This window comes from Phyllostomus hastatus, unplaced genomic scaffold (assembly GCF_019186645.2).
Source record: "Phyllostomus hastatus isolate PE091 unplaced genomic scaffold, TTU_PhHast_1.1 phas_scaffold_182, whole genome shotgun sequence".
NCBI lineage: Eukaryota > Metazoa > Chordata > Mammalia > Chiroptera > Phyllostomidae > Phyllostomus > Phyllostomus hastatus.
Window position 1 is genome coordinate 9,597,487 of NW_025334013.1, and position 9,683 is coordinate 9,607,169.

General features: G+C 61.8%; 1 protein-coding gene across 3 annotated transcripts; it reads right to left on the reverse strand.

The window, feature by feature from the left end:
- Positions 1-342: 342 nt before the first annotated feature.
- MFAP2 (microfibril associated protein 2) lies at positions 343-7,082 on the reverse strand. Of its 3 annotated transcripts, none has more exons than XM_045859421.1 (10): positions 6,959-7,082; positions 5,305-5,450; positions 4,381-4,455; positions 2,744-2,833; positions 2,487-2,513; positions 2,302-2,388; positions 2,131-2,175; positions 1,272-1,359; positions 963-1,036; positions 343-799 (listed from the first exon to the last, which is right to left on the reverse strand). In XM_045859421.1, the coding sequence occupies exons 3-10, from the start codon at positions 4,415-4,417 to the stop codon at positions 696-698; spliced, it is 552 nt and encodes a 183-aa protein (XP_045715377.1). In that variant the 5' UTR covers positions 4,418-4,455; positions 5,305-5,450; positions 6,959-7,082; the 3' UTR covers positions 343-695. The 3 variants fall into 3 exon arrangements, with proteins under 3 accessions (XP_045715377.1, XP_045715378.1, XP_045715376.1); XM_045859422.1 differs by lacking the exon at positions 6,959-7,082 and adding an exon at positions 6,740-6,817 and having other exon boundaries at positions 2,744-2,830; XM_045859420.1 differs by lacking the exon at positions 6,959-7,082 and adding an exon at positions 6,740-6,817.
- Positions 7,083-9,683: the final 2,601 nt, after the last annotated feature.

A 9,683-nucleotide genomic window follows, 5' to 3' on the forward strand; every position in this document is an offset into this window, starting at 1 on the left:
CCTTACGCCTCCATACTGGTAGCCTCCCGCCTTGGCCTGTACCCCTCTGGTGACGGGGGATGGGTCCTGACTCCTGAACCCTCCACTTGGGATGTGGCCCCGAGGTCAGCGGTCATGGCCCACCTCTCCGGCAGGTCGGAGCGGAGGTCGGTGGGTGCAGAGGCAGGGCTGGACGGCGGGGGCAAAGAGCAGGTCGCCGGGACAGTCCCTTCCTGAGAGACCAGGAGCCTCTCTCTCGGACAGGACGGACAGTGGTGGAGGCACCTGGCCACCCGATGTGTAGTCTCTGAAAAACGACTGAATCTTTCGTAAAAACTTGTTTTTAATTTTGTAGAAAACAGAGGTGGCCTGTGCCCGGGGGCTGTGGGGAGTCCAAGCAGACCAGCTGGGGCGAGGGGCACAGCCTACCTCAGGGGCCGGGGACTGACCTCAGAGGGACGGAGGAGGCACAGGCCCCGCTGAGAGGCCAGGGGAGGGAGCTCCCTCCTGGGGGCGAAGACTGTGCAGTGGGGAGCCCCACTGTGCCTCGGGGGCGGCCAGAGGCCAGGGAGGGGCCCGAGACAACCCCTGGCCACAGCCCACTAACTTTTTATCAGATAAAAGGGGTGTCAGGCCGGGGAGGAAAGCACCAGGTCAGGTGGGGCCTGAAGGCCCCAGGTCTGAGGAGGGGCCGGGGCTTGGGTGCCAGCCGTGCCCTAGCAGCCGCCACAGCTCCTGGCACAGGAGGCCGCCACGGACTGGCACAGGCCACTGCTGGCCATCACACCGCATTTGGAGAACTTGTCCCGACACAGGTCAGCTGTTGGGGGCGCAGAAAGGAGATGGGGTCAGGGTGGGGCTGGGTGATTTCAGGGTCCCCTGGCCGTGACGCCCGCACGTGACCCGTGTTTCACACACGTGGACAGGTGGGTGCACACTGAGTGAGCCGGGTCAGGGGGAGGGCAGCGGCGCAGGCTGCCTACCTCGGAGGAGCTCCTCGTGGGCACACACGGTGCGGACGCAGATCTCCTTATTGATGATGTACATTCGCCGGAGGCTGGGGGGACGAGGCCAGGGGAAGGGTCAGGGTCAGCCCCACCGCCACCCAGCCCCGCTGGGAGAGCCCGGAGGACAGGACTTGGCATTGGAGCCCTGGAGGCCCAACCCCCAGGCCAGGGCTCAACCAGGGCCGAGCTCAGCTTCAGGACTCATTCTCTTTCCCCAGACTCCACCTGGGCCGGCTGGGGCGGTCCCCCTCTGCTCCCTGCCCGCCTCGGCCGGCCTGTGCTCACCTGTAAAAGCAGACTTCGTTGAGACACTGTTTGCAGGGCTTATGGATGGAGTAGAGGCGGGTGCACGGGTACTGCTCCTCACGGCAGTCTGGATGACAGGGGGATCAGACTGGGGGGCTGAGGCTTAGGGCCCAGACGGGGGGGCAGGTAGCCTGTAACCTTGCCCACCAGAGACTGGCTCTCATCTCAGGGACTAGGTAAGCCCTGCACCCCCTGGTCTAGCCCATGCCGCCCCCACAAACACACCAGCACACACAGATACATGTGCAATACATGCATACACGGCGTTGTTGGAACTGAGGCTGCCTGATTTTACGCAGTGCATTTACACATACACTAATTCACAACTGCACTCAGGAGCATGTCTCAAACACACATCCATTCAAACCCAAATCCACACCCGCACACAAGGTCGCAGTCGTCCACGCCGACCTCACAGGCGCACACACCACCGCACTGAGCTCTTGGGGGGGAGACAGGACCCGTCATAGTCTTGCTCTCTCGGGCTCCTGGCTGGGGCAGCCTGGGACCCGCTCAGCCAGCCCGGGCTTCCTGCTCCCTGGTCACCTGCCTGCCAGCACACTCCCTGTCCCCAGCGTCTGGAAGCAGGGGGCCCCTCCCAAGCCTGCAGCCAACTCAGCCTCCAGCCAGGCCCAGGGGGTCAGGGGGATCTCCCAAAGCTGCCCAGGGGGCCCTGGGTTGGCAGCCTAAAGCAGGGGCACCTCGGCAAGCCCCCCATCCTACCTCCCACCTGGGCCAAAGCCCAGGGCCTGGCAGTCTGTCCCACCAGCGTCCCGCCCTGCTCTGCCCTGACCTCAGGGGCTGTGCCTGCTTCTCAGGCTGTCGGGAAATCTCTTACCAAGAGGCCCAGGCTCCGTGGGCTCCGTCTCTGCGTTTCCTGGCTCTGGTGTTGGGAGAGGGGCAGGCAGAGGCCACTGAGAGAGGCCCTCTCAGGGCAGGGTTGGGTCCCCTCTCCCAGCCCCGGCACCGACCCCGCCACCCCCAGGGCTGACTGGGGCCTGCGGCCTACCGAAGGTGGGGGCCGGGATGACTTCCTGCTGGACCTGCTGCTGAGACTGGAACTGGAACTGCTCTTCGGGGGGCCGAGGAGTGGCCTCTGCACAGGACGTGATGGGGGGTCTTCTCCTTGCCCTGCCCTGCCCGCCGCCCACCTGCCTAGGTGTCCGCCCACCCTACGCAGCCCCCGCCCTTTACCTTGGTAGTCATAGTAGTCCGGGGTGTCTGAAAACAGAGGTGAATGTGGAGCTGGGGGGGGCGGTAGCGGGCAGGCTGGTTCCCAGCTCCAGGGGCAGTGGAGGTCACGACTGAGCCAGGAGCGCCCCCCTCCACCCCACCCTGACCCCCATCACCTAACCCCACCGGGTCCCTGGCTGAGCCTTTGCACGTCTGGGGAGCCAGGCCTTAATGACATGGCAGGGCTGGGAGGGCCGGGCGGGGGGACAAGGCCTTACCGATCTGGTCGCTGTAATGGGGGTACTGGACGTGGTCTGGGAACGGCGGCAGTGGGTCCAGGTCATATTGCCCCTGAGCCAGCAGGCCTGCTGTGGGGAGACGAAGCAATAGGGGGTGTCCCACGGGGACAGCAGGGGTGGGAGCTGCTCCCGGAGAGGCAGGCTTGCGAAACCCTAAGATCCCTACGACCAGACGCTTAAAGACCCTCAGGACGCAAACGCATCCCTTAACCATGAGGGCCCTCACGCAAACTCCTGGTCCTGTGTCCCCTCGTTGACCTTGTCCTGGCCATACCCCCCACTCCTCCCCCCACGCTGGCATCCTGGCCCTCAGCACTCTCCTGTCTGTCCCCCCACCTGGGCACCGGACTCTCCCTAGGCCTGTGATCCGGTCACCTTCTTCAGGTCTCAAGATGTCAGCCCTGCTGAGAGGCGCTCGCTGGCCCCCCTCCTGCCGTTCCCATCCTCCTGGTATTCCCACCGTAGCACTCAGCACACTGGCCATTATCAACACGGCCCTCCCCTGCCTAGACTGGCGGCACCAGGAGGGTGGGGACTTGTCTGCCCGGTTCTTCGCGGTATCTGTCCTGAGGGCCCCGCCAAGGGTATCTAACAGTGGAAAACTGTAACGGTGGAAAATTGTGACCCGCCCCACCACGCTTCTTCCTTTGACATCGTTTCTGGAAGTGCTGACTCTGACTAGTATGCGGCTTGTAGATGAACAGCATGCGTGTCTAAGAATCCTAGGAACTGACTTTGGAAGGTGCTGATCCTGACCTTCAGGCACCCCGGCTCCAGGAGATGTGCTGACTGTCAACCATGGAGCCAGGATGACGTGGAGCCAGGATGCTGCGCACCGACCGGACCGCCACGTGCCGCATCGGAACGGACTGTGCTCGTCTGCATGTAGAGAGCTTTGCAACCCCTCCCTTGACCCCTGTCTGCTCCCCTCGCCCTGCGTATAAACGCCTCTGCCTCCACTGAGATGTGGGGCCGTGCTTTGAGACGCGGGTCCCCCTTCTTCCAGATGCCCAGCATCTGCAAATAAACTGCTTTCCTTGACGTCAGCACCTGCCTCTCGTCGAGTGCTGGCTTTCGCAGCGGCGGGCGGCCGGCCCTGCGTTCGGCCGCACTGGTGCCTGCGCAGAGTGGAAGCTCAACAGACGGCTGTTCAAAGATGCAGGCTGAACCTGGCCGGGCCCTTTGATCCCCATTGATGACTTCTCACTTGACCACCAGGGACCCCTCCAAGGTCCAGACTGTACAGGGTGGTGGAGCCCCAAATGGGTCTAGACTCCATGCCTCTGGTACCCTCAACTCCCTACACGTCAGCTCCTGGGAGGGTGACGGAGTGAGCCGCAAAGTGTGGCCTTCCGCGCCTGCGTGTGTGTGCCCATTCTCCAGGACGCTGCCTGTCTGCGGCCGTGGACGGTGGGGTGAGAGCCCAGGAAATGCCGCAGACCCTGGAAGGGGCTGGCTAGTCCAGTCTGTGCTCCAGCAGGCAGGAGGCCCTGGGACATGGGGACCTGAGCTCTGGCCATCGGGCACAACAAAGGCCCACCGCCATCTCCCTCCCCCACACCCTCACTCTCACCCACGTGAGGGGACCCCCCACGCCACCTCCGTGAGCCACTCACCAGGCAGGAAAAGCAGGAAGAGGTAGGCAGCTCTCATGGCCACTGGGTGAAGCGGGCTGGGCTGATGTCAGGCAGCTGGGAGAAGGGAGGGGGTCAGACCGCATCCCAGGCCCACTGAGCCGGGACTGCCGAGCCCACCTCCGCTCCCAAGTTCAGCCTGGACAAGGAGTCACTCAGAATAGAAGCAATGCATGGGGAGGGCCCAGAGTCTGGAGAGGGCACTGCTTTGAAGGGACATCTGCTGTCCCTTCAAAGGGAACCTGATGGTTCACCGAGGGCTCAAGCCCTGAGGGACAAGGCCTCCCACGTGGCTCCAGGGCTGATGGAGAGCAGACCCTACCTGCCCTGCTCAGGCAGGGGACATTTCTAGCCCCCTCCCAGCCCTGGCCTTGCTCTCCTGGTCCACCACCACGCTCAGCTCTGGTTCAGCACCTTCCCTAGGTGCCCAGTACACCGAGCATGTAAATCCCTGACCCCGGCCGGGGCCCATCCTTGGGACCCCAGCCCTGTCCAGCCAACATCACAGCCCGCTCAGTGGCGTCTGCCAAACCCACCACCTGCTCCCAATTAGCCCCTGGGCCTTGAGCATCGTCCTTCTGCAGGAAACCACATGCATGCGCAGGCCCCAGGGCCCCCGCAGGCAGCCAGGCCTGGGCAGGGCTCCCACCCCCAGAAGATCCCTCTCCTGCCAGGCCTCCCAAGACCTGGCTGTGCATCAGACTCACGAGACTGTGGTCTGTTTGTCTGCAGCAGCAGGAAACACTTAGGGTGGAGTCTGAGGAGGGCTTCTTTGGCTCCTAGGAAGGCAGTGCTGGAGGGAACCATGATGTCACCCAACCTAGGGGTGCTGAACCCCCCGACATGGTATGGAAAGTGTTGCATATGTAGTTCTGGGGGGACAGAGCAGTGCTCCATGGCTCTCACCAGGCTCTGGAAGTTTCAGAACTCCTGGCTGAGTCCAGCGTCTGGCTGCTGGCCCCACAGTGGACTTGGCCGAGTCTCCAGGTCCCCAGGTCCGGGCCCAGCTCAGCGGAGGGCAGCCGCAAATAGTCAGCCGTCTGCTGGGAGGCCTGGGAAGGGGCCCACGGGCTCACTTACCCAGGAGCGCCCCCTCCCTGCCACAGCACGGGGAGCTCTTCCCCACAGCTAACTGGAAGCCTAACTTTGACACATTTCCCCTGGGGGGAGTCAAGCGAGAAGAAAGGAAAGAGGCAGAAGCGGGCATCTTGCCCTCGTTTTCCCCAGTCCCGAGACTTCTGTGACCCCTGTCCACCTCCTGCATTCAACATCTCTCTCCCTCCCCGAACACTCCAGGCAGCTGCGAGGGGCGGGCGAGGACACTGAGGTGGGACAGGGTGAGTGCGGAAGATGAGACTCAGGACTCAAGCTGCCCCTCAGGCTAGGGACATCTGGCTCAGCCCCGGATGGGGCTGAAAGACCTGGGCCTCCTTCCTTGCAGCTCCCTACGGGGTCACGCTCTCGGGTCCTCATCCCCATCCCTGGGGGCTGATAGCAGCCAGGCACATTAGGAGGCAGCCCTGAGTCAGGGCCTAAGGGGTTTATGAGTGGGGTGACCTCTGTCTCCAAAGCCCCTCCTTGGCCTCTTAGCCCCCCCAACGGAGTCTAGTCATTTCCTCCCCAGAAGGTCTGGCACCCAGGCCCAGGCTTCCTGGGCAAAGGGGCCCCTAGGGCAAGGGGAGTGCTTGTAAAGAGGCGAGTCCCGTGGGAGTAATTAATTGACCCAGGGAACAGCTCCAAGCACTTCTCGACTATGGATTTCCGGGGTGTGGGGGAGACCTAGGACCTGCCCGCGGCCGCAACACCGCTCCCCTCTGCGTTCCTCGTGGGAGGGGGCCGAGCGGGCCCTTCCCAGAGCCTCCTGCCCACGCTCCCTCCGAGGGAGGCGCTGCGGAGGCCGGGCCGGGGTCGGACGGGAGGAAACCAGATGTGGCGGCCCGCACAGCTGGGAACAATCAGCCGCGGCCGGCGCGCTCTCCCGGTCTCTGATCTCCCTTTGTCTCTCCGCGTCTCGGGGCTCCCGCCGCACCCCGCCCCCCCGCCCGCCCGCCGCATTCCAACCTCCCAGGGAGAACAAAAGCCGCCCCCAGCCCCGACGCCCCTATTTCTGGCCCCCCCCAAACTCGGGCTCCTCTCCCTTCCCGGCCCGCGTCCTCCTCTCAAAGCGATCCCAAACTTTCTAAGTGGCCTCTTAGCATCTGCTCAGACGGCCGGGGTTCGGGGACACTGGCAGCCGCCCCCAGGAGCGGGGACACGCAGAGCCCCGCACCGCCCCTCCCTGCCCGCGGCCCGGGTCCCACGAGGGCTGCCCGCGGAGTCCCGCAGCCAGGCTCTCGCCTACCTGGCCGGGTCACTCCGCTCCGAGTCCGCCCGCCGGAGCCGCCCCTTTGCCCGCTGCGAGCCCCGCTCGGGGCCCCCGACGGGCTGGCGCCCGCCCTCCAGCCCTGGATCCGCTGGGTCCTAACGCGAGAGCCGCCACTAGGGCCGCCTTGCCCTCGGGTCCGCACCGGCTCCTGGGGGCGCCCGCGGAGCCATCGTCAAGTGGGCCCTACACGCTTACCGTGCAGAACGTCTCCTCCTCCTCCCCGCGTCGCTTCTGGCCCGCAGTCAGTGGTGAGGTGGGTGAGACGGCCGAGCTACCCCATGTTACAGAGGAGGAAACCAAGGCTCATAAGGGAGTTCACCCAGGGCCGCTCAGCTGGAAGTAAGCCTTGCGCTCCCCTCTGGCTTCTCCCAGCTTCGAGGACACCCTGTCTGGCCTGATTTTCCTCCTGCCTCTTTGGCTGCAACTTCTGGGTCTTCTTAGTCATCTCCGGGCTGCCACTGGCTTCCATAACCAGCCTTTCTTTCAGGCCTCGGGCTCCAGCCTACAAGGCCTGGCCCCACCAAGGTCCCCAAAGGCATACATATTCATCAGGGATCCGAGTCCCAATTCAGGACCCCGGGACCCTCTCCCAGGCCTGGCCCCGGAAGGTGTTCCCATTCGGTGGCCTCACGGTCCTCCCAGGACTCAGGCTTCTCCTGCCAGCAGCCCCTGCATCCATCCGATCCAGCACCCAGTCCCCCGTTCTGCCTCCAAAGTATCTTTTTTGAGTCTGTCCATTGCCCTCGTGGTGGTAAGCCACCACCATCTCTTTTAAGTTTTTTTTAAAAAACTTATTGACTTAGAGAGAGAGGGAGAGAGATCAGTTATTTCACTTACTGATGCATTCATTGGTTGATTCTTGTATGTGCCCCGACCAACCAGGGATCAAACCCACAGCCTTAGTGTAGCAGTACGATGCTCTAACCACTGACCTACCCAGCTGGGGCTGCCATTACCATCTATTGCCTGGATTCTGTGACTTCCAATCTGGGCCTTCTCAAGGGGTCCCTGCCCTTCCTGGCCCACTTCAGACACTGGCCCCCTTCCACTTAAAGCCTCTGCTCCTTTTCCATGTATCTGGGCTCCAGGCTCAGCTTCCCTGTGGCCCCCAAGAGCCCTACCCTTCATCCCAGTCTGGCTTTGCCTCTTTATTCCCTGCGGCCATGTGATCTTCCGGCATTCTCTCACTAAAGTCCTTTCTCTGCGGCCACAGGGCCTTTGCTCAAGCTTTTCTTCCTCCTGGAACACTGGTGAGGTCTACCTCCTTCCGGTTACAGATCCAACGCTCCCTTCCTCAGAGAAGCCTTCCCTTTCTTCCCGTCAGGCAGGCTCCAAAGCTGCTTCTGCTTTGCTGCTCATGACTGGCATGCTGTCCTGTGTCTGTGGGATCGTTTGATTAGCCTGTCAACCATGTGAAGACAGGGACGAGGTCTGTTTTTGCTCATCCTCACATTTTGCTCATTAGGCACAATGCCTTGCTCAGCAGCTCTCCCACGAACATTTGTGGAATGAATGAATGAGTGTACATTGGATTCTTCTTGGAGAGACTGGGTGGGTGGGGGGGATGCAGGTGCCCTGCCTCTGGGGCAGTCCTCAGCCCTGCCTGGTCTTTTTTTTTTTTAAGATTTTATTTATTTATTATTATTTTTTTTAGGGAGAGAAGGGAGGGAGAGAGAGAGAAACGTCAATGTGCGGTTGCTGGGGGCCGTGGCCTGCAACTCAAGCATGCGCCCTGGCTGGGAATCGAACCTGCGATGCTTTGGTTCGAAGCCCATGCTCAATCCACTGAGCTACGCCAGCCAGGCCTGCCTAGTCTTGGGAGCCTGGGCCTGAGCTCCCAAGGGCCTGAGGCAGGGGGCTGCAGCTGGGAGGGGGCAATTGGCATGCCCCCTCAACTCAGGTCCTCACCATCAGGCCTCCTTGCTGGGTCCTGCTCCCCATGACTGCTTGTCTCTTGGCCTCTGAATCCTATTAGCCAGGAAGTAAATACGGCAGTCGCCCCTTATCTGTGGTTTTGCTTTCCGTAGTTTCAGTTACCCACGGAACTCTGCGGTCTGAAAATAGTTAATAGAACATTCCAGAAGTAAACAATTTATACGTTTTAAGTTGCACACCGTTCTGAGTTAGCGTGATGAAATCTCAGATCATCTCCATCCGGCCAGATGTGAGTCACCCCTTTGTCCAGAGTGCCCACGCTGCACGTGCTCCGGCCCGTTGGTCCCCCGGCAGCCATCTCTGTCATCTGTGAGTTATCTGTCACAGCACCTCAGCACTTGTGTTCAAGTGGTGACCCTTATTTTACTTCCGAATGCCACATTCGCGTAACTCGTATTATGGTAATGAATTGTTCTAGTTTTAGTTATTGTTAATTTCTGACCATGCCTGATTTACAGTTAAACTTTGTCGCAGGTATGTCCAGGAAAAAAGTGTACACGGGGCCTGGTGCTCTCTGTGGCTCCAGGACCCACTGGCGGTGTTGGAGTGCGTCCCTGTGCGTGATGGGGGGGAGGAGGCTGCTGTGTGTCCCTACAGCATCTGTTCCCCCCAGTGCTGGTCTGTGAAATGAATGAGCACCTGCCATTTCCCTGCCCAGTGTCTATCACGGATCAGCAGGGGCTTCTGTCGCCGACAGTGCTACAGGCTCCAAGGGCCAGCCCAGCCCAGTCCCTGTGCCCTCCCTTATCCCCTCACTGCTACCGGGCACAATCCCACTAGGGTAGGAGAGGAAACAGCTGGGCAGGAATCCTGCCCCCTACTCTTGACCAAACGGGGAAACTGAGGCCCCAAACCTCACACTCTTGTGTCCTAGCTTCTAGATCTCTCTTTGCTGCTCCTCCACACGCCCCTGGCCCTAAGGACCCGAGCAGAGGTGGCGGCTGTTCAGGGAGGGGCAGTGGGTGTGGGTGCCCTCTAGAGGTCT

Bases quoted from the DNA above. Each gene is read 5' to 3' on its own strand.
- MFAP2 (XM_045859421.1), bottom strand. From the start codon at position 4,417: ATGAGAGCTGCCTACCTCTTCCTGCTTTTCCTGCCTG. The intron at 2,834-4,380 runs GTGAGTGGCTCA...GTCTCCCCACAG, and splicing joins CTTCCTGCTTTTCCTGCCTG to CAGGCCTGCTGGCTCAGGGG. The intron at 2,176-2,301 runs GTAGGCCGCAGG...TCCCAACACCAG, and splicing joins CATCCCGGCCCCCACCTTCG to AGCCAGGAAACGCAGAGACG.